The sequence below is a fragment of the Talpa occidentalis genome, unplaced genomic scaffold (genome assembly GCF_014898055.3).
Source record: "Talpa occidentalis isolate TD23 unplaced genomic scaffold, MPIMG_talOcc4v2.1 talOcc4.17, whole genome shotgun sequence".
Lineage (NCBI taxonomy): Eukaryota > Metazoa > Chordata > Mammalia > Eulipotyphla > Talpidae > Talpa > Talpa occidentalis.
This window is the reverse complement of record NW_023601754.1, coordinates 40877095-40904452: the sequence shown is the minus strand read 5'-3', so window position 1 is coordinate 40904452 and position 27358 is coordinate 40877095. Positions and strand designations below refer to the sequence as shown.

The following is a 27358-nucleotide window of genomic DNA, read 5'->3' as shown; positions in this document are numbered from 1 at the left end:
GGTGTTCCTGCTATAACTTTTTAAACATCTGATGTATTTTTTATGATACATTTTTTTTTTTTAAAAAAAGCGAACATTAACTGAGGAAGGTGAAGGAGAGTCAGGGTATTAAGCCCCATTTCTCTACCCTGCTCCCCATTCCCACTCCCAAGCCATCAAAGGAGCTATGGCCACATGGTGTCGCTGCTCCTGGCTCTGGAGAAAGGCCCACCAAACCCTGTGGCCTGCAGTCTGGGCAGCTGCGGGCAGAACTCAAGCGTGAACAAGATGTAACCTCATCAATCATGCGAAGGGCTGTTCTCTCTCAGACGTCTTCTCAAGCCTTTCTCTCACGAACCCTCTGGAGCAGGCACGGCTATTTCCAGAGAGGCGTACGTAGGACCCTGTTAATTTGCCCCAAACCTCACATCAAGGACGCGGGATCCGCAGATCACCTCACAAGAAAGAATGCGGACGTGTGCGAGTACACACATGCACGCGCACACAGAGACACACGACTTTTGACCAAACAGCTTTTTATTGAAAGACCATAACACAAAAGCAAGCTGGGGAAGGGGGTACGACAATGTGGGGCCCCTCCCCCAGACTCTACTCTGACTCCCATGAACAGTGGGGAGGGAAGTAAGAACCCAGAAAAGAAAACCCTGAACCATCTGGCTGGCCCTGCGGCAGGCCCGGGTGCTGTGTCAGAACCAAGGGCCAAGGGAAAAGGGGGACGTCCCCTCTGCCGAGCATCTGCCCCATCCGCCGCCTCCACCTCAGGCCTCCAGGAGCTTCCCCAGGAACCGGAGGTTGAGGATCTTGAGCTGCTCGTCGAGGTCCATGCGGACGATGCCGTCCTCACCGTCGATACTCAGCAGGACCCCGGTGGCTTCCCGATCTTCACCCAGGATCACCTTCACCTGGGGCAGGGGGACGGGGGGGGGCAGACAGGGTCAGAGTCTGTGTCGCCAGCCCGGTGCCCCCTGTCTCTGGCCCTTCCTTACCTTGTTGTTCTTAGTGGGGGTGATGGGCTCCAGGTGCTCACTGGAGATGCTGACCACTTTCTCACTGTCCTTCAGATACACGGAGCACATGCCTCCCTGGGGGCGGGGACAGCCTGGTCAGCCTGGCCTGCGCCCCACACTCCACGGTACACCGGCCCAGCGCTCCTTCTAAGGAGCCACTTTCCCAAGGGGACACGGGGTCAGGAAGGCCAAGACTGGGCCTGGTTTCGGGGTCTGGAGTGTACTTGGAGGGCAGGGAGAAGGGAGTGACTAGATCAGGAAGGGAAGCACCAGAATGAAACCAGCTCGGGCCAAAAGGGAGGCTGCTTGCTTCTCAGGAACCTGACTCTTCTTGCCCCAAACTGACCTCAGCTTCTTCCCTACCCTTGCTCGTCCTCCTGGGATTCCATCTCAGGCTGGCCCCCCAGTCCTCAGCCAGAGCTTGCCCTTGCCTTGCTCACTCACCGACAATCTCTAGCTCCAAGGCCTACGCACTCAGCCCAAGGGTCTCTCTGGCCCTCCTCCCTTCTCTCCTTCCCAACGCCCCCTAGACCTCCCCTGCTCCCAGCTCGGCCTTACCACTCCTCACAGATCACAGTGAAGTAATTCCAAACAGCAGGTCTGACCCACCAGTCCCCTACTTACATTCCGCCATAACCCCCCCACCCCATGCCAAAGTCCAAGTTCCCCAGGATGGCATCAGACAGGGCCCCGGCGCGCTCCAGCCTTGTCACTCACCATCCCCCGGGCTCTTTAGGTTTTAGCTACAATGGAAATACTTTTCCTCCCTCCCCGCCTCTGTGCACCCCTCATTAACCCCTCCCCCAGAACTTCTCTTGACTTACTCCTATTCTTCAAGTCTCTACCCCAATGTTCCCTGCCCCAGGAAGCCTTCCCCAACCCCCCTAGAGCGGGTCGGGTGCCTCCTCTGAGTTCGCATAGCTCTGCTGCCCGCTGGCCTGCCTGCATTCCAACTCTGGTCCCTCAGGCTGCTGCTGTGGGAGAAGTCTGTCTCCCCACTGGAATGTGAGTTTGTGAGGGCAGGGCCTGGAACGGTTTGGCCTCTGGTGTTATTTAGTGTTTACTGGAGGGCCAACAAGGTGCCGGTTTTCCTCCAGGAGCTGGGGCTACTTCGGAATGACATGCAGGCTTATTAATCAGAGCAGCACACCCTTGCTAAGCTATGTTTCTGAAGCGGCAGGCAGATGACATGAAAAAGAATTACATGGAGGGCATCCCTGGTGGCACAAGGGCTTAAGTCAGCATTATCAAGCTATCGGCAGCCACTGCAGAACGAGTTCAATCCCCGGCCAGGGAGCTGACACACATATGATGCAGCAGACCTCTCCTGTCTCACCCGCTGCTCCCCTCAGCAGTGCATTTCAGTGGATCCGCCTGTTCTGCTCCCCACTCTGTCTCTGTTGAATCCTCTCACTTTTTCGTACCTCTGGCCTGCACCCCAGTTCTTGTATGCATAAATAAATAAATCTTTAAAATAAATTACATGGACCTACAAGAGATACCTGGGATGACCAGCATGCCTCCGGGGAGGGTAAGGGGGAGTTAAAGAAAGAATGGAAGGAAGACAGTTCTAAATGAAAGAAATGCACTGAGGCTGGAGGGGACTTAGTGAATGTGAAGAGAGAAGACTGGTAGCGCTGGAGCAGGGAAAGCCAGGGGCCTGGGTGCCCAGCACAGTTACTGAGTTGACCTTGCTCAGGAATCCATTAAAAAGTGACCGGATGCGGGCGCTGGCCCAGGCTGCTGGGGCTCCAGTGTGAGCATGGGCGAGAGAGCCCCGCCCCAGGAGGCGTGCATGCCCCACCGTTCCACATCTGTTTCTCAGTTATAAGCAGGTATTGGAAGACATGACTGGACAGTGAAGAAGGAGAAAACAAACCCAGTAACTGCAGAGATGGGGGTACCAAAGGAGAGGGTGTGCCAGCCTGGACACCCCACTTACCGTGACACTGCGGATGACACCGGTCTGCCCTACCACCTGTGTATCCAGGTAGGTGTCCCGCACCTTCACCTGGATGTCAGTGGTCACCCAGTCGCTGGAGTTCTGCTCAATCCCTGAGCCCGGCGTGTGCGGGTTGTAGCCACCGGGGGAGGGAGCGCCAGGTGTCATCGGACTGTAGCCAACAGGGCTCGGACTGGGGCTGGCCTGTAGGGAAAACGACCGAGTGGTTGGGGGCAGGTCATCTGGCCTGACTGTCCCCATAGGTCCGAGGTCACCGCAGCCTACCAGCACCCTCGAGGGCACGCCAGCTGACCGGTACCTGGTAGGCCATGGGTGATGGCGTGGGGTGGTAGCTGGCAGGGGAGTGGGTGTTCTGGTAGCCAGCCGGGCTGGGCGCCACCTGGTGGTAGCTTTGGGGACTGGGGCTGGGCTGGTAGGAGCCCTGTGGGGAAGGGGCAGCGTAGGGCGAGAACTGGTCTGTGTTGTACCTGCAGAGACAGGAGAGGAGCATGTATGGGGACGGCAGGAAAGGAGGTGGTGGCAGTAGACAGGGGCTGGACAGGGGCTGGGCAGGGCCGGCCCCGACGGACTCACATGGCTGGCGTTCCTGGCGTCTGCGGGTTGTACTGTGGGTTAACCTGCGGGGAGGAGGGGTCTGGGTAGCCCGGTGTTTGTGGGTTGGGGGTGCCCCCGTAGGCCTGGGGGGACGGGGTGGGCTCGTCGTCAAAGGCGTACTCGTATTCTTCCTCAGCCCTGCAGGGGAGAGAAGTCTGTTGAGAACGACCGCGGTAACCACCGAGTGGCCAGTGTTCCCAGAAGAGCACTCGCTGGACCCCACGTGGCACCGAGGCGACCTTATCTTCATTACGGCCCCGGTTAGAGGCTCCCAGGTCACAGCTGAGGAGACTGTGAGGTGAGGCCGCCTGCCAGAGGCCACACACCCTGGGTCACCTCATCTGCCTCCGAGTCGAGGAAACAGATGAGGCTGCAGAGATTTCGCACACCGCCCCGGCCCCGTCACGGGACCAGCCTGGGGCTGCGAGCGAAGAGTTTAGGGTGGGCCACGGAGAGCCCCCCACCCCTCAGAGACCCTGTGCCCCCACTGGTTCTCACCGTGATGGGGTGTTAGGGTTATTGGGGTCCCAGGCCCCACTCTGGGCAGGAGTGCGGCTGCCATCATGCAGGGGCGTCTGCGAGCCATAATGTGGGGTGCGGCTGCCTAGAATGGGGGAGAGACACGTGTCCTTCCGTTCTGTCCCAACTCCAGGTGTCCCCACATCACCCCTCCCCCGTGCCCGCGGGAGGGCACTCACCATCCTGGAGCGGCGTCTGGGAACCGTACATAGGCGTGCGGGAGCCGGAGCCGTACATGGGCGTCTGGGAGCCATACATGGGCGTCCGCCCGTAGGTTGAGGTCATGCCACCCGGGCACCGCGAGCCCCTGTGGACGGAAGACGGGGTGAGCAGGGCTCGCTCACCTTCCAGCCACCCTCCGCCCGGCCCGGCCAGGCCCGTACACCGTGGTGAGCCGCTGGCGGTCCACGGAGATGGTCTGGCAGGTGGAGTGCAGCTCCACCCGGGCTGTGGACTCCGTGGCGTCCTTCACCACACCGATGTAGCCTAGCGGGGAGCGGGAGTCAGGCCCAAAGGGCTCTCCTTCACCGTGCGCCCCTAACCCCCACTTGGCCTCACGGGTCACCTTTGTAGGGCCCCTGGGAGATCCGCACAGTCTGGCCGATGAGCTCGTTGTCTCTCTGTCCCCGGCCCCTGCTCATGTCGCCGCCTGGGCTGCCAAAGCCTCCACGCTGACCTGGGGAGGGAGGAGAATGTCACCAGTCCCTTGGGCCATGCCCTCCCCTTACAGGCTATGCCCATAGCCTGGGCACCTCCAGCCCCTCTTGAACTGCCTGACTCCCCCTCACAGCCTCCCGGACTTCCCCATCAGAGCCCTGAGAGTTCTGGGCTGCACTGTAGGGTGGGGCTGCCATCCTATGGGTTGTGAGTCCCACAATGGCAGCTGCCCAGTGAGTGTGGGCTGAACAACCTTCTCCCCCAAAACTCCGGACACATCCCCACCCCCACTCCCCCTCACCTCCAGCGCTGGGGTGCATGGGGCTGGTGATCCGGGGGCTCATCGGGGCAAAGCCACCCACGGTGAAGTTGGTCACATCCCGGGGCTAGGAGAGGGGCAATAAGTGAGCGGGCAGCAGGGTCTGGCTGCCAGGTTCCCCACCCCTGTGCTACGCTGCCGGCTCCCTCTGGAAGAGTCCCGCTTGAACCTGGCCAGCAGCCATCCTGCCCCCTGTGGGGAGCGTGCCTCCGTCTCCCTTCAGGGAATGGCCACAACACGTGCCGTGGGGGCCTGCCACTCCAGACGCCCAGGCTTCCCTCGACCAAGGAGTGGAACAGAAATGTGGGAGCCAGGAATTTAAACTCTCCAGTAACACAAATGCCACAAGCCAGGGTAGCGCATCACCCCCTCTGCAGGAGCCTAGGAAACCACCTCCTGCTGCGGCTACCTAAAGAGCCAGTACGGTCCTTTGCTCCCCGTTTCTGCACAGCTTTCCTACCACAGAGCCTCGGTACTTGCTGTTCCTGAGACACTCCCGCAACCTTCCCCTCATCCGGGTCTCTGCCAAACGCTGCCTCTTAAGTAGAGGGAGGCCTCTACTTAACGCCCAATCCAAAGCAGCAGCCCTCTGCTTTTCCCATTTTGTTTTCCTTTACGGGGCTTGTACTGAGCCGTGTTTATCCGCCCGCCGGCTCAGCACAGCAGCAGTGCTGCGCTCTAGCTCACTGCTGGACTGCCAGCGCCTGGCATCAAACAGGCAAGGAATAAAACCAAACACGTGAAGGACTGAATGATTCAGTGAGCGGCTCAGAATCCCAGGAAACCATTTCTTCACACTTTGCCAAGGACCGGTCTTGCCCTCCTAACCCTGCAGAATGCCATTCTTGCCGCGCCCGGGGCCAGGCAAGACCGGAGAGCCGAGGAGGTGCCCAACAGCCAGGGTGCCACACGCCCGTCTCACCTTCGAGCCCCCAGCCAGCACCAAGTGGCGGGTCTTGCAGACAAACATGCCCCCGTTTTCCACCAGTTTCTTACAATGCAGGAAAACAAAGCTTCGGAAGAGATGGCGGATCTCGCCCTCGCGGCCCTGGAGGGGGAGGCAGGGTCACTCTCGCAGCCGTGTCCCACCCGAGTCTTCCAGGCATGGCCGGCAGGGAGCCCGTGCTCACCGAGTGGGGGCCGTCAATGACTTTGACGATGTCTTTCACGTGGATGTTGTTCTGCTCCGAGTCCAGCGCCACAGCAAAGCGGTTGTCCTTCTTCCGGGTGACAGCCTGGTGCCTGACAGTCACCAGCTTCCCACACATGTTCAGCACCTACGGGGGGCGCGGGAGAGCCCGAGAGGGCGAGAACAACAGGGTGATGTGGAGCAGCTTCCCTATGGTGGGCTGACCCTTTCCTGTGGGAGACTGTCCCAAACTCTGCAGACGGTCCAGACGTCCCGGCTCTGGCGCGGGCAACGTCGGGGGCCTCTCCCCAGGCACTGGGTCTACCAAAAATGTTCCCAGTCATTCCTGAACCCCCTTTGGGAGAGTCAAAGTGTGCGCACCAGGGAACTGAGAGGCGAGGCAGAGAGTAACCCACAAACTCACGTCTGCCCGCCACTCTGTGCCAGGCCCCTGCTAAATTCTTTACACAAAATTCCACTGAGGCTTCTTCCCCCGGGAAGACTACTGTCGTGACTCCCCTCTTACAAAGGGGGAATCTTGGGTGCAGAAAAGACAAGTCACCAGCCCAGGGTAACAGCACAGGAGCAACAGAGCCAGATGTGAACCCAGAGTCCAAGTTCCCACGCATTAGGTCCGTGGCGCCCACGTGCGCGGGGAAGGGGCTAGAGGCGGGCACCTCAGGCCCCTGGCCTGCAAGCCAGCACCTAATGCCAGGCGCACACCAGACGCTCAGGGAGCCGAGTCAGCACATGAAGCAGCTGCTGCCTTCATCTCCGCATCACAGGCTGTGAGGCAGGGAGAGGGCAGCGATGCCCCGCGCCACATGCAAGCCCAGCCTGCCACCCAGAACAGCCGCTCAACCCTCAGCCTGCCGCCGCCCGGGTGGGCGCTCCAGGCGAGGAAGCCGCCGCACTCAGTGCCACGCACCTGGAAGGTCTCCCGCTCCAGTCGCACGATGACGCCCACAGTCTCAGAGTCCAGCTGCACCAACTCCCCCCACTCATGCTGGCCCCCGACATCCACCCCCGATGCCGTCTCCGAGCAGAGCTGCAGGTCGCGGGGGAGCACCTTCAGCTGCGGGAGAGGGGAAAGGGTAAGGCAGGTCCCAGCGGCTCGCTGGCCTGGGTCTGCTCCGGGCGACTCCGCCCCGCTCCCTCTCCCCGCCACCCACCTCGTGCATGGTGAGGTCCGAGAAGAGGATGACAAAGTTCTCCTCCACCCGTACGATAAGGCCCGTGTCGCCCTCGAACCGGCCGGCTATCACCTTCACGTGGTCCCCCATCTTGAAGTACTTCCGAAGTTCCTGGGCGGGGAACTCCAGCATGTCCTAGGATTGGTGTGGGGACAAGAGGATAAGGGGGAGCCACGGTACCCAGTCTGCCCCACCGTCTTCAGAAAAATACCGTCCGAACCCCCTTTGCAGGCTCACACCACCCAACCACAGACCAGAGCGAGTTCACTTGTACGAGCCTCCGACTGCCCTAGACATAGCGCATCTGACACAGGACCTCAGCCGGGACACCCCGCAGACCCACTCGGAGACAGCTGACCCCAGACTTGTGACACCAGAGTACACCCTCCTCAGACCCAGAGAGAGGCTCACCCCAGACACAGCACACAGGCCTGGACAAGCCGCCCCAACACCACCCCCCAGCAAAGTAAAATCAGGTGGCCGGCTCGAGCGCGCCACAGCGACGCCAGGCCCTCGGCCCCAGACCTGTGCGCCATGCCCACCTTGAGGTCCTCGTGCTTGGGCATGATGGTGATCTTGTTGCCGTCCACACTGAGGATCTTGCCCTGCAGGTTGATGAGCTCGCCCTCACACACCTCCACATTGTCCCCAGGCTGGAAGTTATGTTCCCGCTCCTTCCCTGCAGGGGCAGAGGCGGGGCTGACTCGGGGACTGCCCCCCACGGCCATCCCTTCCTCCCTGGCCTGGGCGTCCAGAGGGGGCCAAATACCTGTGCTTTCAGTCACCACCTCCAGGTCGATGCCCTCTGGCTGGTCCTCAAACTTCTCCAGTTCAGAAAGGGTGGGCTTCACTCCCTCAGTGATCTGAGCACCGCAAGACAAGGGCAAGAGGAGGAAGCAGATGAAGGTCAGTGTCACAGTTCAGCGGAATGGGAAGCAGATGGTGAAAACTATTCCCCTAGGGAAACTCCCGACTTGATTATCCAGGACAGATCTGCATCACCCATGGCTCTGGAGCCTGGAGGCTGGGGAGAGAGAAAGTCTGGCCACCCTGCTTGCACCCCTCTTAGCACGACCCCTCGGGGATCCTCACCACAGCAGACATGGCAAAGCTCTTGAAGAGAAAACCCTTTCGGCTGTAACGGTTCCCCTCGAAGATGAGGAAGTCACCATCAGATGCAACGTCACCTCCCAAGGACCTGGGAATTTGTGGAGGAGAGAGTGAAGACGAGGATGAGAAGAGAATCTTGCTGTACCTCAGTCCCCTCAGGTGGCAAAGGGAGGAGAGGACCACAGAGTGACAGACCCAGCCCATCCTGACGCAGGGCCTTCTGGCAGCAGCGGCCACGGACGAAGCCCACGGCCGCCCCTCAATGCAGGGGTAACTGAGTCCACCGCTCTGCACTCTGCGGCCCCTCCCTGCTCTATCATCACCACAGCACACATCACTAACGGGCGACTGCTAGGCTAGGGTGGCCACTCCAGAAGAGCAAGAATCAGACATCTCCCATTCCCTGCTGTTTCCCCACTTCCTCTAGAATGGTGCCTGCCCTGTGCCAGGCGCTCAGTGACTAGCAGCTGACAATCATCGGACGGAGCACTGGCCTGCCACACAGGACGCTGCGTCCTCGCCATGCCTGGGACAGCAGTCACCTGCCCTTGCTTTCCAGGTGAGTAATCGGGTTCAGTGAGGACACATTCCCTGGCCTAGTGGCTACGCAAGTAAGTCTGAAGGTCAGGACCACTGTTTATCAGAGTGAAAACCTACAGCACACGCAGTGGGTTCCAGAACAGGTCCAGAGGCAAGTGTCACTGGCAATTCTTAAGTTTCTCTGCCTGCTCCTCTCCTGCCCTCCCCTCCCCGCTGGAGCCCCCAGCCTGGGCCTAAATGCCGAGACCCCTGGGCCGTGCTCATGCTTCGCCCAGCAGAGAAGGTGAGGGCAAGATCCTTACAGGAAGAGGCGCTATGCGAGCTCGGGTACCTGGGCGTCAGGCGAGCAGGAAGAGATTTCACAGAACCTGATTTTATAGAACCTGACACATCACTAAACCCCATTTCATCACGTGACACATCAATCACACCATGTGCCAGGTGCTGCTGCGGGCACATGTGCGTAGGAATCCACTGGGTTCTCAGGCATCTCTAGGAAGCAGGGTTGGTGCTATCTACTTTTACACCAGAGGACACTGAGGCACGGGGACAAGGATCCTGCCTGAGGTGCCAAGCCGACCCCTCAAACTAAAGCTGTCAGGGCCCATCCCTGTGAGGGAACCTGCACCAAGGCTCCGGGGATCCGGCCCTGCCAGCCCCAAGGGATATGCACCTGATCTTCTCGGCATCAAACAACCTCTGCGGAGGCCGTTTAAACTTCTTCCTCTTGGCAAACCAGTCTTTCTGTGGAGGAAAGGGGGCATGGGTAGGAAGGGTGAGGGAGGAGGGCCACCCGGCGAGGGGGAATCAAACAAGGCCCTCCCGCAGGCACTCGTGCCTACGTACCAAGCTCATGCGGGCCTTGATGCGGTCATAGTCGATGCGAGGGATCATCTTCAGGGAGATGGTGTTTTGGCTGGGCTCCACGTAATCCACCTGAGGAGGACGGGCGGGTGGTCAGGAGGGGCCCAGCTCAGAGCCGTAACCTCGCTCCTTGATACTAGACAGAAAGCAGATGCCAGGAAGGGCGAGGGGCAGAGGGTGATGGGGAAGAAATCAGACAGCTGACAACACCCAAAGGTCTTGTCTCGCCTGTCTGCCCTCAAAACTCTGCAGTGGATTGTCCACTACACTCCTGGTTCCCCCAAACCCACTCTCTCCAGCCTTCTGCTTCACTCTTCCTTCTGCTTAAGCACCCAACCTGGGAGTCACACAGTAGACTCCTCTCTCTCTCTTCCACCCACATCCAGTCTGTCAGCAAACCCTGTCCGTTCGGCCTTCAAAATAGCCAACTCCTCCCTCTTCTCTGCCACTATAGCCCAACCTGACCCACCATCACCTGCCCCTAAAGTGATAGGGCAGTCTCCTTGCTGGTTTCCCCGCTGGGCCCCATTCAGTCTACCCCAGGATTTCTCAGGCAGGTAAGGCCCTAGTGTGGGAGCACAGTCCCGTGTGAGGTAAAATGCTAGCAGCATCCCCGGCTTCCATCCACTGGACACCAGGACCATTCCCCCTCCAGTCAAAACAACCAAAACAGAGGCTTCCTGGTGGAACAAGGGGTTAAGTCACAGCACTATGAAGCGATCAGCAGCCACTGCAGCACTAGTTCGATCCCTGGCCAGGGAGCTACCCACATGGCACAGCAGACCTCTCCTGTCTCACCTGCTGCTCCCCACCAGTATATTTCAGTAGATGTGCTTGTTCTGCTCCCCACTCTGGCCCTGGTGAATCCTCTCACCCCCTAACCTATATACCAGCTCTTGTACGCATAAATAAAAAAAAAAAAAAAAAAGGCCAGCCACGGGTTGGTACCTCCCTGAGCTTATCTCCCACCATGCCCACCCTCACCCTGTTTCAGCCAGGGGCGGACCCATCTCAGTGCTTTCCTTCTGCCCTAAGAAGGCCACGTGGCCGACTCCGTCCCCTCCTGCAGACCCCTGCTCAGCATGCTTTGACCATACACAGAAGATGGCTGCCCAGTCTCTGCGCACAATAAATTCCAGGCTGTTTCATCTGGTCTGAGTGGGGATCTGCTGTTTGCACTGGGAAGGGGCTGGAAGGACTGAAGAAGAGAGCAGAGGAGCAGACGTGTACGCTGGAGTCCCAGGCCCTCAGCTACCCCGCCCCGCCCCGGCACCTGAGCAATGTCGTCCTTATAGATGCCCCGCTTGAGCCGGACCCAGGACTTGGGTTTCAGGTTGGCGACCTCCTTCACCACTTTGAGCACATCTGTCATCTCCTTGATGGGCACCATCTGCTGGTTCCAGTAGCCGAGCCGCAGGTTGCCCACGCCCTCGATGGCCTGCTTCACGTGGGTCTGCTTGTAGGCCTCCACGTAGATGTAGCCCTTCACGTGCTCTGGCGCCACGACGGACTTGATCTGCAGGGGCTGCAGGGCCGAGCGGGTGGCAGGTGACGGTGAGGCACAACTGCCGATATGTCACAGCCACTACCCAGCGGTCCCTCCTCCAGGAAACTATGCCACAGAAACACGCTCACGCAGTGACACAATGGTGGCTGCAGAGTTAATTATTACACAAGGTAGAAATCTTAAAATGCCCCCAAAAAGGGATCTGTTAAATTGTGACTTAATTGTGCCATGAAATACATTGCAGTCCTGTAAGAAACGACGAGGTGAATCTATCTGCTGTGATATAGAAATATATGCAACATCTCCACTGAACCTGAGCCAGAGCGCACTGGGGCAGCTACACTAACAGGCAGACCGGACCCTACAGCAGAGGTTGTTTCCAAGACATTTTATAATGATAAAAAGCCCCACCTAACCAAAGTCACACATCTAACAGAAGTGGAGGAAGAAATAAATTATTCATCAACAATAACTGAGAACGTAATAACTTACTTTTAGTTCCTTACTTTTAGTAAGGAATAGAACAACTTGACAGGCGGCCAAGGACGGGACACAGAACAATCCTATGGACCAACTACACCTACCAGACATCTAGAGCTAGAACAATAGGGGCGCACGTTCTTTTCAAAGGCACACTCTCCAGGATACATCATCTGTCAGTCCATTAAACAAGTCTCAATAAATGTAGAATAACTGAAATCATTTTAGCCACATGGAATGAAATTAAAAATCAGTTAAGGAAGGAAATTTAGGGAATTCACAAATATGTGAAAAATACTTCTACACAGCCAAGAGAGCAAAGACGAAATTACACGTGGAATTAGAACACATGTTGCAGCGAATGAAACACTACCATTAAACACAACACACTGAAACTCACAAGATGTGGAGAGAGCCATGCCAAGAGGGAGAATTACAGTAAAGGCCAACTTAAAAAGAGGGAAAATAAATCTCAACAATAATGTAACTCAGCTTATGAAATTAAAAAAGAAAAGGGCCTCCCCGGTGGCGCAGTGGGTTGAGCACCGCGCGCAGTGACGCTGTCCCCAGCCTTTGGGCGATGGTTCGATTCCCGGAGGCCAGGGAGATACCCACACGGTGCAGCAGACCTCTCCTGTCTCGCCCACTGTTCCCCTCAGCAGTGTACTTCGTCAGTCTGCCTGTTCTGTTCCCCACTCTGTCTCTGGTGAATCCTCTCACCCTCCCGCACCTCTGGCCTGTATCCCAGCTCTTGTATAAAAATAAATAAATCTTTAAAAAAAAATTATTAAAAAAAAAAAAAAGAAAAGAAAAGAAGAAGGCACTAAAGCCAAAGCAAGCAGAAAGAAAGAAGACATAAAGACGGGAGCGGAAGTAAGGGAAAAGAAGAAAACCAGAGAGGACCATCAAAACCAGAAGGTGGTTCTTTGAAAAAACTAATAAAGTCGAAAATCACTGACCAAGATAAAGAGAAAAGTCTCAAAATGCTGCAATCGGGCACAAAAGGACATTAACCTGCTAATCTCATAGAATTAGAAGGCAACGTCAGAAGGCAGGTGCACTCCAACATTTAGATGCCCCAAATGAAATGGCTGCATTCTGCAGACAAGCTACCGAGGCTGACTCAAAGGAGAAAGAGAGAAACCTGAACAGACCCGCAAGAAGACTCAGTAAGCAAGGAACGTACAGACACGTGTAATCCAGGGCCCAATCACTTCTATCATTTCCACCGACACCCTTCACAAAGCATTCTAACACACAGAAGAGGAAACACGCCTCAACTCACCCTGCGAAGCCAGTATCATCTGACAGCAAAACCAAAGGCATCACGCGAACACGATGGACCAATACCCCGCGGGAACACACAGGCCAGAATCTTCAATGAAATGGCATAACATCGAATCCAGCAACATGAAAAAAGGATCATCATGGGCCTCCCCGGTGGCGCAGCAGGTTAAGCGCCTCGCTGAGAAGCTGTCTGCAGCCTCTGCAGCGCGGGTACGATTTCCGGCCGGCCAGGGAGATTCCCACAAGGCGTGGCAGACCTCTCCTGTCTCGCCTGCTGCTCCTCTCAGCAGTGCCTGTTCTGCTCCCCACTCTGTCTCTGGTGAATCCTCACCCTCCCACATCTCTGGCCTGTGCCCCAGCTATTGTGTTATAAAAAAATAAATCTTGAAAAAAAAAAAAAAGGATCATCATGTACCATAACTATGAACGATTATCTAAGTTTTGACAAGTTAGCTTCCAAAAACTGGTTGTGACGGCGGGAAATGGAAACCACCTCACATGTACAGGGCACGGCAAGAGGTGAGAGAGGCAAAGGCCACTGCAGGATGACACACGCGATAAAGTTTTCACAAAGGACATTGCTCAACATGCAGCGGAGGTGGTCTGGAAAGACACGCAAACCAGTAATTATTTTTGAGAGACTCAGCTACAAAGAGAATTTGGATTTTTAGGATACAGATGTACTGCTTAGGTCATCAGAAACAAAAACTCCGCCATAACTCAAACAGGGGCCCAGAATCTCGCCCAGGGCACAGGCAGAGGTTTGAGGATATTTAAATTCATGACTTGCAAATTCCAGCCACTGTCCACTTGCTCTCACGGACACCAGAGGCAATGGACTCGGCCTACCACGAGTCACGTGCAGCGAGGAGGGCACCGGCCAGCTGGCAGTGGTTCGCAGCCACCGAATGCTGCGGACAGCCTTCCGGCCCTTGGCCTGGTCCTGAAACTGGCAATGACTCCTTTGACAACACCTACATTTACTGAATGTGAGCCAGTCATATCCAGCGCATTTATCCTGAGGATGCTAAGAAGCCAGCAAGGGGCCCAGAGAGGCTAAGTGGCTTGGTCTAGGTGACACAGCTGGGCAGGGACAGGATCCAATGCTGGTACTCTAGAGAAAACCTGTGCCCTGACTGCAGCATCTGCTGGCATGCACATGGCATCACTTCCTATTTCCCTGTGCTGTGAGGCCTGAAGGGATGGGGACCAGCTCTGGCATGGTAACCAACGTGTCCTCCACGGCTCCCGGGGCGGGCACCAGCCAGATGGAGGCTGAGGTAATGATGACGACGTGAGAGAAGGTAGGAGGGAATTCCCTTGCACAGACTGGTTCTCTGCCAGTTCTGAGCCAAAATGCTCCATCCTGGGACTCGCTCCCAAACAGAGGAGGGGACAGCTCAGCCCCAGAGGGCTACAGGGGCACCTTGCCGGAAATTCTCAGAGAGCAAAAGACAGTGCTCTGTCAGGCACAGAACGCGTCAATGCAGGGAGTTGAAGCGATTCACGGAACAGGCCTTGCTGCTCAGCACAAAGGGCACCTAGCACCCTTGAACCTATATTGCCCCCTCTCTCTGGGTTTCACCCTGTCCCTCACCCCCAAGTCGATGCCCACCCGACTTACCGTGTCTGTGAACTGATAGGCAATGAACTTGCGCATCAAGGAAATGGCCGTGGCGCGTTCCTCCCCAATCTAGACGGAGAGAGGCAGGCATAAGGGCCGGGACACAGGCGAGAGGAGGCAGGGAGGGCGGCACGCGAGCAGGATGACAAGGGAAACAGGAAGTAGGAGATGAAGAGGCACAGGAGACGTGGAGAGAGGCAGAGCGAGAGAGACGGACAGCAGGGAGGACGGATGAAACACACTTAAGTGGGAGGAGGAGAGAGGAAGAAAGACAGGGAGGCGGCAAGGACAGACAGACGAGTACGGGCGGGAAGGTAGAGAGAGAAGGACCGAGAGACTGACATGCCAAGGGACCCGGGATAGACAATCATCACTGACAGAGCAGCCTCCCTCACTCCCCCGCCTCCGTCTCGCTCAACCTAAGAGGCCAGAGCACACACCTTACACTTGACAGTCCAGAGATTGGGGTCCCTAGATAGGAGAGGAAAGGGAAGCCCTTCAGTGAAACTGTCTCCTCACCGTGAAAGACACGGAGCACCACCCCCCCATGCCTTTCCCTTTCCCTCCACCCTTCTACTCACAAGCAGAAGGAGAGGGAAAGCGCCAACTTGTCCCCCACCCCATCATCCACCACTCTGCGCTCTCATGTACTTGCCGGCACATCACCCCAGCACAAGACTCGCACCTCAGAACTCCTGCCCCAGCCCCTTACTTGACTCCGGGGAGCAGCTGCTGCTGGGTGATGTCGTCTGAGAGCTCATCGGATCCACCGTACACCCTGGGAATGGGGGGGCAGTCAGACACCTGACCCACTCCGAAGAGGAACCATAGCTCCCCTCCCCACCCCCACACCACGTCTTACGTCTCTCCCACAGAGGACTTGGCGTATTTCTTCATGTAATACTCGCCCAATTCTTCTTCTCGCTGGTCCCTGGGGTGCGAGAGGAGGAAGAAACACAAATTGGGGGTTGACCAGAGGTGAACATGCTCACCAGACCCCGAATCTCCCCAAGGGCGCCAGACTCACCCTAGCCCCTACTCTGCTTACCTCCAGAGGTTTTGCAGGCGGCGAGCCCCAGAACGATCTTCATCCAGGACGACGTTATCTATATTAGAAGCTGAAAACAAAGGAGTGGCTGGGGTTAGTGAGCAGGTGAAGGGTAGGACCGGGGGAAAGTGGTAGGGGCTGAGTGAGCCAGATTTGGGCCCCGGGGAAGGAGATACCTCACCAAGGAAACCCCCCACCCCTCGCCCTCCTACTCTGTTCTCCTCAGCAATCTCCTTCTCATGAAAAAGATTTGGGGACAGGGCACAGCAGTTGGGGGACATCCAGCTGTTCCCCATCTCATAGCCACCATCTAAGCAAGCCCTGAACTGCATCCCACCCACCCATCAGGCTCACACACATAAACACATACATATTTTCCCAGGCCAGTGGCTGCTGCAGACCTGGCCCCAGAACCCCCTGACTCTGGAGCCCACGTGAGTCAGAACCCCCAGGGCCGGACAGGGGTCTAGGGTGAGGGAGGGTGCCTCGGGAAGGAAGGTGATGTCAGGATTATGGGAGGAAAGTCGGAGAATTGGGCTTTTCAGATTCTTACCTTCAATCTCTTCTACTTGGAGGAAGAGGAGGTGGTGGTGGTGGTGGTGGTGGTGGTGGTGGTGGGCGAGGGCAGACAAAGTATGAGCCAAATTATAGCAGCAAAATCAACCAATGGGTTGGGGGCAGGGGAAGGGAGGGACACAGGAAGGTTGAAAATCAAAAGTAAATAAAGGCCAGGCACCAGGTGGTTGAGGGAGAAGCCGAAATGTATGAGGCGCACAGAACGGAAAGTAACAGGGAAGGGGGGGCACCGGCCCAGGAAGTGGGGGGTATCTTTTGGGACCAAGCCTGCCCACCCGTACAACCCCCAGAAGGGATTCGCTGGGGTCCTGGCATCCCAGAGTCCTTGCCCCACAACTGCACCACCCACAGCCCCTAGCCCCCCCCATCTCATGGGCCTAAAAGGAAAAGGGTGCGGACCGGTCTCTCTGGCAACGACAGAAAGAAGCAAGGTGAGGAGGGTTGGGGTTGGGTGGTTCAGGGCAGGGGAGTGGGGAGATGGGTTCTCAAGCCCCTCTTGGCCATGGCCTCAGCGGTCTTGCAGAGGCAGGGCCCACACACACCTTTCTCTAGGATGTCCTCCGCTCCGTCCTCCCACTGATCCTCGTCCTCATATTCATCGTCCACATCTGAAAGAAGAAGGCACAGATGTCAGGGGGCACACAGGGCAAAGGTGACCGCCCTCTGGGAGATGGGCACCACACATTCCACCTTCTGGATAGGGACACCAGGCTTGTGGGCCTCCCCTGGTGGTGCAAGCGGTTGAGCGCAGCGCTGGGAAGCTGTCCGCAGCCTCTGCAGCGGAGGTTCGAGCCCAGCCGGCAAGAAACCCACATGGCGCGGCAGACCTCTCCTGTCTCGCCCTCTCCTCCCCTCAGCAGTGCATTTCAGTCAATCTGCCTGTTCTGCTCCCCGCTCTGTCTCTCGTAAATCCTCTCACCCTCCTGTACTTCTGGCCTGTACCCCATTTCTTGCATGCATAAATAAATATTAAAAAAAAAAAAAGATAAGATTGAAGTGAGCCAGCAGAAAAATTCCACTCCAGCTCTCAAGGAAAGTCTGGTACACAGTTCGTGGTTCACTGTCGTCTAATCCCTTGCCTTTGTGAGGGCTGACACTTCCGGAGCACCCACTATGTGCCCGGCCCTATTCTGAGAACTTGCCTCAATTCCCTGAGGCCACCCTGAGGGAGACACCACCCTTGTTCCTATTTCACAGTAAGGGGCCTAGGGCCCAGAGAGGCCTTTCAAATGCAGGCACTCCCAAGTCCCTCATTTATTCTTGCTGAAACGGGAACTGTTGGGCCCCTGCACAGAATGGGTAAGAGGCTCGGAGAGACGCACAGTAACTCTCCCTGGGCCACACGGAAAAAAGAACAGATCCCGGCATCCACCACTCTGTCCCACCCCCACTTCTGGGTCACCCTCGCTTTCTGTAACAAACACTGTGATAACAGTACTATGGTTATGTATTTTCAAAGAATCTTTCTTGGGCCTCCCTGGTGGCGCAAGGGGTAAGCACAGCACTGTGAAGCTCGCAGTCTCTGCAGCACAAGTTCGATCCCCAGCCAGGGAGCTACCCATATGGCGCAACAGACCTCTCCTGTCTCGCCCGCTGCCCGCCTCAGCAGTGTATTTTGTCAGTCTGCCTGTTCTGTTCCCCGCTCTGTCTCTGGTGAGTTCTCTCATCTCCCATACCTCTGGGCTTATACCCCAATTCTTGTATGCATAAATAAAAACAAGCCTTTAAAAAAAAAAAAAAAGACACCGGAGACATGGGACTGAAGGTGGAAATCCAGCCTCCGCTCAGGGCTGCCACGCGGGACTTACCAGCCTCATCCAGAATAAAGCCGCCATGGCGGGGTTTCTTGGGGGGCCGGTCATCATCTTCCTCCTCCTCCTCCTCGTCATACTCCTCCTCCTCTTCCTCCTCCTCTTCCTCCTCAGGCTCTTCCTCCTTCTCACTGCCTGCTGCACTCCGCCTTTCCTCCTCTACCTGCAAGGCCAAGATGGATTGGGGCACCGGGGTTTATATACCCCCAAATCTGGACCGATTTCCTCATCCCAAATCTGACCTCAGCTCTGCCAGTCCCTCTCCGTGTACACGCCCTTCCACTCTGGCCAGGTCCCTCCGGTCAGCACCCGCAGTACCCCAGTTTAGCACCTGGGAGCTGAATGTGCTCTCCACTGCTCTAGACCCTGCCAGCCTCCACCCACCCATGAACGTGACGGCTCCGTGAGGCGGGCCCTTGGCTCTGTCTCTCACTCTACACCTCCCCCGGCCGTCTCCTCCACTCCCTGGGACGTGGGGAAATCTGTGACAATGACACCCACATCTCTATTTCCAATTCACACTGCTCACCAAGGTCACTACCACCTCCCACTGCAAAGGTCACGGACAGTCTTTCTTGCATCTCAATCTTATTACATCCTCATCTGTAGGACATCTCACACAATAAACTACTACCTCCCGACAGAAGCGCTCTTCCTGGCCATCTGTCACATCATACCTCACAAGACTTTTCTCCAGCATTTCTGGCTGTTCTGCCCCAGCTTCCCCTCACTCTGTTGTGTCTCAAATGCTGGCTTCTATCACCAGCGCTCAGCCCAGGCCTGCTCTGCCTCTCTCTCCACAAACTTTGTCCCCAGGCCACTTTACCTTCCATGACCTCAGCCTCTGAAGGTGACACCCATCTGTCTCCAGCCCCCCACCTTTTCCCACAACTAGAGATCCCCATGGGCCAGCACCTTCCTGGATGCCTACCCTACATGTTCTCTGAGCCCTTCACACCCACCAGGTCCCAAAGTGGCCAGTGTCTTCCCCAGACCTGTGCTGGCCTCCTCGAGCTCCCCCCAGGTCCCAAATTCTTGCCCTTTCTACTTTCTGAACATCCATCCCTTCTTGGCCACCCCCCCCCCCCACACCCCAACCTAGGACAAAACAGTGCCCTCTAAACCTGGACAAATGAAAACGCACAGTCCAGCAGTAGAGACAGGTACTCAGCAGGAGCGAGCTCCATGCACTCTACAACCTGGGTCCTGCCCCACTTGCTTCTCTGGTTTCTTGCATCTCAGCTGTCTCTCCATAGCAATCACAATAAGAAATGATCAATAAAAACAATGCTCCCCCAAAAAAAGTGCTCCCCAAAATTTAATCTTTTCCTTATTAACTTCTTGAGTTTTTGCCATGTCCCTGTGAAGACAATTCCCTTTTCTGATATTCTCTTTAAATTCACTCATATTGGGTCTCCCTGGTGGCGCAAGGGGTTAAGATGCAACCTATGAAGCTGTCTGCAGCCACTGCACCACGAGTTTGATCCCCGGCCAGGGAGGTGACCCACATGGCGCAGCAGACCTCTCCTGACTCGCCTGTTGCTCCCCTCAGCAGTGTACTTCAGTAGATCCGACTGTTCTGCTCCCCACTCTGTCTCTGGTGAATCCTCTTACCCTCCCACACACCACCTCCATACTGTACCCCAGTTCTTGTATGCATAAATAAATAAATCTTTAGGGGCCTTCCTGGTGGTGCAAGGGGTTAAGACGCAACCTATGAAGTATCAGCAGCAACTGCAGCACGAGTTCGATTCCCGGGCAGGGAGCTACCCACATGGTACAGCAGATCTCTCCTGTCTCCTCTCTCCTGTTACCCTCAGCAGTGTATTTCAGTCAGTCTGCCTGTTCTGTTCCCCACTCTGTCTCTGGCGGATCCTCCCACCCCCCACGCTTCTGGCCTGTACCCCAGTTCTTGTATGCATAAATAAATAAATCTTAAAAATAAATAAATCTCTTTAAAAGTTCACTCATATCTTTACTTTATTTAAAACAAGCCTTTTCCACATTTTGCAACATTTCCAAAGTGAACTTTTTCAAAGGCTAGTTTATCAAAAATACCAAGGAGCCATAAAGGTAAAGCTACACAATGTTATTAAGTCCCAGCAAGATACTGTTGCCTGCTGCAGGTTCTAAGCCTGAGCCCTTTCTCCCTCATAAACAAGACTTGCAAATTTCAGAAAGGTAATTAAGTCAGCAACACAGTGAAACTTTCCTCAACTCTGGCCTCCCCGATGGCGCAGCAGTTGAGCACTGCTGCCCGCAGCCTGTGCAGTGCCAGTTTGCTCCATGGCCAAAGGCAAGGGTCCCACATGGCGCGCAGACCTCTCCTGCCACCCCCGCTGCTCCCCTCAGCAGTGTACTTCGTTGGTCTGGTTGTTCTGTTCCCCGCTCTGGCTCTGGTGAATTCTCTCACCCTCCCACGATTCTGACTGTACCCAGGGCTTGTATAAATAAATAAATCTTTAAAAAAAAAAAAAAAAGTCAAACATGTAACTGAATGTTGCATTCACTAAATTCATAAGAAGAATGCTGCATTGTCATTAAATGGTTCAAGAGTGGCTTGAGATCTTACCCTCATCCCACCTAAAAGCACCTCACCTCCCGTCCCACCTGCAATGCATCCCGTAATCTTGGGAGACTGTGATCTAAAATACGAATCTGATCATTTTGTACCCAGCTTAAAAGTCGGGGCTTTCCAATGAACTGGAGCCTGTGCCACACAGCCTGGACTAGAAGCACATACTCTGCCAGCTCCTTCTCTCACGTCCCACCTCTCTGAGCTCCCCTCCCAAATGCTAGGTCCCAGGAACACTGTGTCAGCACCATCCAGCTTCCAGGGCGGTCCTCTGCACAAAGTCATTCTCCTGTTCCTCTCACTCATTACTTCGACCAAAATGCTCCCTCTTCCTGCAAGTTATGCCTGTTCTGTTCCCCCTGCCCTGAAAGTCTGGCATATTCCCTGGGCTCACAGCTCCGACAGCAGGGCTCAAGCTAGCTTAGGAACTGATGGGTACCGACGTCAGCCAGCCCAGGGCTGGGAACAAAAGATTTAAAATACCTGCTTAATAAATAAAACCCCACAATGTCCCAAATTTGGATAATTCATACTACACCAGGACCTACAACAGCCTGACTGCTAGGAACTCTGTCATCATTCCCGATTCACTCCTAGCAAAGCCTTCTTTTCCAAAACTGGCTTCCCACTCACGGAGGCCCTCCCATTACACTCTCTGTTTTCTCAGAGCTTGAACTTGCTCCTGCACTGTCCATCCTTAGCACCCCCCGAAGTAACCATCTGTTTCTAAAACTCTCCACCCAGGCCTCCCTGGTGGCGCAAGGGGTTCAGCGTCAGCACTGTGAAGTTATTTGCAGCTACTGCAGTAGCACAAATTCGATCCCCAGCCAGGGAGGTGATCCACGTGGCACAGCAGACCTCCCCTGTCTCGTCCACTGCTCCCCTCAGCAGTGTATTTTAGTCAATTTGCCGGTTCTGCTCCCCACTCTGTCTCTGGTGAATCCTCTCATCCTCGACCTACACACCAGCTCTTGTATGCATAAATAAATAAATCTTAAAAAAATTAAAAAATAAAATAAAACTCTCCACCCTAGCACAGACTGCTCTGTGACAGAAGCTGTGAGCCCAATATAACCCGAAGTCACTGAATACTTGTTAAATCAATGATCAGGTGACGAGCTGAGGACAGTGTGCCAGCTGATTCCCTATTATTTGCCAATCCTACCTGTCTAGACACAGAACCCATTCTTTCAAGGACTGGGAGGAGGGAGGTGTTTCAAAAGTCCATCAAGTCCTACCTTTGGCACTGAAAGCAGGCTTCATGCTGCCCTCCTGCTGACAGCAAATAAACCAGCAGGTGAGTGCAGAGTGTTTGGGGAAATATTTGCACAGTGGAAACCAGAGCATCCTGGCCAAGAAAAGGAAGTGGGCACCCGGGTCTCATTACCACCAGGCTTTTAACCGCAAGCAAAGTGTCTTAAAGCCATGAGTCAGAGACCAGGCTCCAGGCAAAGTTCTTCCTGTCATTCTCCCTTCTGCCTCACCCCCGCCATGGCATGACAGAGTTGGAGAACCCTCCACTGTAGCTAGAAGACTCCCCAACAGATACAGCTTCAGTGACAAATGCGTGCAGAGGATAAGCAGACAGCAGAACTAAGTAGGGCAGCTCAGGAGAAGCCCAGGTAACTCTCTATACACCTGACGTTTTCCATATACCCAGACACAAATAAATGAAATCTTTGGTTTTCTTAGATCGGCCACAAAGGAGGCATGATAAATGGCAGCCCATAAATCCTGGGAACTGTAGAAAAGCCCCCCTACTAAAGGGGGTGCCCACTTCTTGAGCAAAGAGCTGCTGTGTAGAATAATCGTCAGTTTCAGGTTGCTGGCTCCATCCATTTTCCCAGAAAACCAGGCGACCTTGATTTTTTAATGAAATCACCCTTGTAAGTATTGGGAGCTCAATTTACGAATAAGTGTAAGTTTCTGTAGATTACATGACACTTTTATAATCATCTTGTCTTCTCTTTGCTTACTGGTTTGTCACTGTTGCCTACTAAATGGAAACTCTGTGACAACAAAGGTTTGCCTTGCTCTACTCTTTCTCCCATACCTAGGAAATCTCTGGAACACATTAGTAAGTATTTAAATATTCAACATGGGCCTCCCTGGTGGTGTAAGGGGTTGAGATGCAGCCTATGGAGCTTGCCACAGCCACTGCAGTGCAAGTTCAATCCCCGGCCTGGGAGCTGACCTACATGACGCAGCGGACCTCTCCTGTCTCGCCCGCTGCTCCCCTCAGCAGCGTGTTTTGGTCGATCTGCCTGTTCTGCTCCCCATTCTGTCTCTGGTGAATCCCTCACCCCCCCCCCCCATAACTCTGGCCTGTACCCTGGCTCTTGTATGTATAAATAAATAAATCTTTAAAAAAAAAAAAAGTTTGGGGCCTCCCTGGTGGTGCAAGGGGTTGATATGCAGCACTATGAAGCTACCCACAGCCACTGCAGCATGAGTTCGATCCCCGGCAGGAAGCTACCCACACGGTGCAGCAGACCTTTCCCGTCTTGCCCACTGCTCCCCTCAGCAGTGTACTTCAGTCAATCCACCTGTTCTGTTCCCGACTCTGTCTCTGGTGAATCCTCTCACCTTCCCGCACCTCTGGCCTGTACCCCAGTTCTTGTATGCATAAATAAATAAATCTTTCAAACAAAAAAAAAGTTCAACAAATCCATAAATCATAAATAAATATAAACGGGTTATAGTTAGTAAGAACATATTTGAAATAAAAATGTCCCAGGAAATGTTGATTATTTGGCTCCTGAAACACTCGACAGGCCAAAGTCAGAGTGTGGCTTTCAAAACAGAATACAACCCTCCTTTGCTCAAAATCATCTCAGGGCTCTGTCTCACCCAGTTAGGGCTGCATTCCTCACTGCAGCCTTCAAAGACCCTACATGCCCTGGCTCCTGTTCTCATACTCAATGATGCCACCGAAATGGACGCTTTGTTATTCCTTGAACATTTCAGACACGCTCTCAACTTTACACATGGCGTTCCCCCTTACTGGAGCACTTTTCTTCCATACAACATGACCCTCTCCTTCACTCCACCAAATCCTCTTTCACGTCACCCTCTCAGACTCACCCCAATGACCCTATTTCGTTTTTTTAAGAGTTATTTATTTATACATGAACTGAGGTACAGGCCAGAGGTGCGGGGAGGGGGAGCGTATATGTGTGAGAGGATTCACCAGAGACAGAGTGGGGACCAGAACAGGGGGATTGACTGAAGTACACTGCTGAGGGGAGCAGCGGGTGAGTCAGGAGAGGTCTGCTGCGCCATGTGGGTGACCTCCCTGGGCGGGGATCTAACTCGTGGTGCATTTGCTGCAGACAGCTTCATAGGAAGCATCTTAACCCTTTGCACCAATAGGGAGGCCCCCCCCATGATCCTATTTAAAGTGCAATCAAGACCCCCTCGTTCTCTGCCGGTTATGTTCATGTACATTCATGAGAACAAAGGTTTTAAAAACCTGTTTTGCTCACTGGCATGAGCCCAAGAGCAAAGAAGGTGCCGGCAAACAGTAAGCACTAAAAATAGGGTTCCACAGCGACTGCGCATACACCCAAAGAAATACTGAGTGTTTACTATACGCCAGGTCCTTTAAACACATCACCTCTTACCTCACCGTCCCTGGAGCAACCTCAGCCTCCTGCACCTGGGCCCCTCTGCTTGGCATCGATTTGCTACTCTTCTCTCTCTCCGGACAGCCCGGAAGCTCCCGGAGGCCACAGCCCGTTCTGATCCCCTTGGGCTCGCATAAGGGCCCATCTGCCTCGGTCCTGTCCCCAGGCGCAAGGCCTCCCCGAGCGCCCCAGCCACAGACCTCGGCCTCCTCGCCGTCACTGCTGCGCTCGCTGTCCTCCTCCTCGGAGAAATTGCTGTCCTCGCTGTCCGACATCTTCTGCTCTTGCAGGAAAAGACGGCGGCTCAGCGAGCCCTGCCCCGAGCCTCAGTTTCCCCGCCGGTTCCCAGGGAGAAGAAACCCCCCTTAGCGCACTTCCGGCAACCTGGTTCCGACAACTGGAAACCCGAAAGGGGGCCCCCGACGCCACCAGCTACGCCGCCCAAGTCCCCGAATCCTGTCTCTACACCCCCTGGTCCTCGGCGACCCCCAGGCCTGCCACTTCGGCGTCCGACCCACCCCTGACCGCTCCGGTTCCACCTCAGCCTTCGATACCAGCTGCTGTTCACACGACGCCTGCCTGGGACTGACGTGACCTCTCGCGAGAATCTACCCGTTAGTCACACCTAACGCGAGATCTCCGGGCTTTCCCGGACGCCATATTGAGAGTGGCGGCGTGTCCCTAATGTAGCTCATGGAGACGCCATCTTGCGAAGGTCAAAAGTGGACGCGTAGTCTCCCCTCAGAGCTGGACTTTTCCAGCTAAGATTTCGTATTTGAGTTTAGTCCACATCAGTCATGCGGTGGGCCAAGCCGTAAGGAGGCGAGGAATATTAGCAAGTAATAACAAATGAGCAAATAGGGGCCTCCCTGGTGGCGCAGCAGTTGAGCGCTGGGTTGCGAAGCTGCCTGCAGCCTCTGCGGCGCCAGTTCGATCCCCGGCTGCTCGCCGGCCACCGGAGGAGGGTCCCACATGGTGCGCAGACCTCTCCTGCCGCCCGCTGCTCCCCTCAGCAGTGTCCTTCGGTCCTTCTGCCTGCTCTGCTCCCCGCTCTGGCTCTGGTGAATTCTCTCACCCTCCGGCGCTTCTGACTGTACCCAGTGCTTGAATAAATAAATAAATAAATAAATCTTAAAAAAAAAAAAAATAACAAATGAGCAAATAAATCAGACTTATTCACCCAGCCCCTCTGAAACAGAGAAAAGTTCAGAAAAATAAACTAATTGAAAAGTGGCAGACCCAAGACTCCCCCCGAGTTTGGGTGACATCAAAGTCCTTGTTTTTCTTTACCGTCTCCTTAAGTTGGTTTGCTTTTCATTTATTTTTTAAAGATTTATTTATTTATGCAAGCACTGAGGCACAGGCCAGAGTGTGAGAGGGTGAGAGGATTCACCAGAGACAGAACTGGGAGAGGAACAGGCAGATGGACCGAAAACACTGCTGAAGGTAGCAGCCGCCAGCCAGGAGAGGTCTGCGGCGCCACGTGGGCGCCTCCCTGGCCGGCTGGAAATGGAACTGGTGCTGCAGAGGCTGTGGACAGCTCCACAGTGCTGCGCTCAACCTGCTGGGCCACCCGTGTGGCCCTGGTTTTGTTTTTTAAATATTTATTTATTTATGCATACAAGAAGTGGGATACAGGCCAGCGGTGTGGGGGTGGTAGTGAGAGGATTCATCAGAGGCAGAGTGGGGAGCAGAACAGGTGGATCCACTGAAATACACTGCCAAGGGGAGCAGCAGGAGACTCAGGAGAGGTCTGCTGTGCCATGTGGGTAGCTCCCTGGCCAGGGATCGAACTTGTGCTGCAGTGGCTGAGGACAGCTCCATACTGCGTCTTAACCTCTTGCACCACCAGGGAGGCCCCTCCTTAAGTTAGTTTAAATGTGAATATATGTGTTAGTAATTATTTGTCAGAGAATTGGCAGAAAGACCAGGAATGAGGGAGAGAGAAAACCGGAAGGGAAAGAAACCGGAAGCCTTTAGAACACGTTGCTGAAACTTCTCATATAAACATTGAGACCGAGATTTAAGTTACGGAAATTTAATATACACCAGAACAATACACGCAGGGCATGTGGGTTAGGATAGCAGCAGAGTCACAAGACAGATACAAGGGAGTAAACATGCCACAGAAGCATCTCTGCATTAACACACGCTCCCTAGTCCAACAATCCCAAATTAAACCCAAGACAGAGTGGGTGGAGCTGGGCGCAATGGAAATAAGCTTCCCTTTCTACAAATCTGGTTCCTTTGAACCAGCAACCCTTTCAAACGCAGTTCCACATTACAAGGTCTATTGGTATTGTTGCAGAAATGCATCACTCCAGGGAAGTACAGGAACAGTCGTTTTTCTCTGTATACAAGTTCTTCCTATTCTATCAGTTGTCCTCAACTGAAAGCCACCCAGTGTCCACCACGAGGAACACAGACAACGGGCTGTGGTACATCCACGCAACAGAATAGAACCAACTACGGATGCCTGTACATGACTGAATGTCAAAAACATCATGCCGAGTGAGAAAAGCCAGACACTTGGATATATGCAGTCAGAGTCCATTCATATGAAACTTCAGGAAGTAAAGCTAATCTAAGCAGACAGGAAGCACATTAGTGGGTGTCCAGGGCTGGAGGTGGACATTGGGAAGGGGTATGAAGACATGCTTTGGGTTGACGGAGGTGTGGTGGTGTATTAGAATGGCATTGAAATATACACTTAAAATGGGCACCTTCTCCTGCATGTAATTTATACCTCAATAAAGATGATTTGAAAAAAAAAAAAAAAAACAACGTTCAGGAGCCACCAGAGACCAATTATCAGATTCCCTGGGGTAGGGCCTGGCCATCAGGATAACCTGAAAGTTCTTGAGGTGCAAAATATTCGCAGCCAGGGAGGTGAGCTATAAGGCTCTCCCCATCCTCAAGGGGTGGGGTG

At 54.7% G+C, this 27358-nt stretch overlaps 1 protein-coding gene across 1 annotated transcript; it reads right to left on the bottom strand.

Annotated features, from left to right (window-relative positions):
- Positions 1-502: 502 nt before the first annotated feature.
- SUPT5H (SPT5 homolog, DSIF elongation factor subunit) lies at positions 503-25131 on the bottom strand. The gene is made up of 30 exons (XM_037516546.2): positions 24948-25131; positions 24630-24707; positions 18226-18391; positions 16960-17025; positions 16395-16406; positions 15842-15911; positions 15656-15724; positions 15506-15571; positions 15234-15264; positions 14794-14862; positions 11169-11420; positions 9878-9967; positions 9705-9775; positions 8474-8579; positions 8151-8244; positions 7924-8060; positions 7361-7516; positions 7117-7263; positions 6190-6336; positions 5982-6107; positions 5042-5126; positions 4649-4759; positions 4467-4569; positions 4263-4390; positions 4063-4168; positions 3544-3702; positions 3269-3437; positions 2950-3153; positions 987-1082; positions 503-902 (listed from the first exon to the last, which is right to left on the bottom strand). The coding sequence occupies exons 2-30, from the start codon at positions 24702-24704 to the stop codon at positions 759-761; spliced, it is 3255 nt and encodes a 1084-aa protein (XP_037372443.1). The 5' UTR covers positions 24705-24707; positions 24948-25131; the 3' UTR covers positions 503-758.
- Positions 25132-27358: the final 2227 nt, after the last annotated feature.

Excerpts from the sequence above, each read along its gene's own strand:
- SUPT5H (XM_037516546.2), bottom strand. The coding sequence starts at position 24,704 with ATGTCGGACAGCGAGGACAGCAATTTCTCCGAGGAGGAGGACAGCGAG. Across the intron at positions 9,968-11,168 it reads ATAAGGACGACATTGCTCAG|GTGGATTACGTGGAGCCCAG; the intron begins GTGCCGGGGCGG and ends CGTCCTCCTCAG. Across the intron at positions 4,760-5,041 it reads CATGCACCCCAGCGCTGGAG|GTCAGCGTGGAGGCTTTGGC; the intron begins GTGAGGGGGAGT and ends CTCCCTCCCCAG.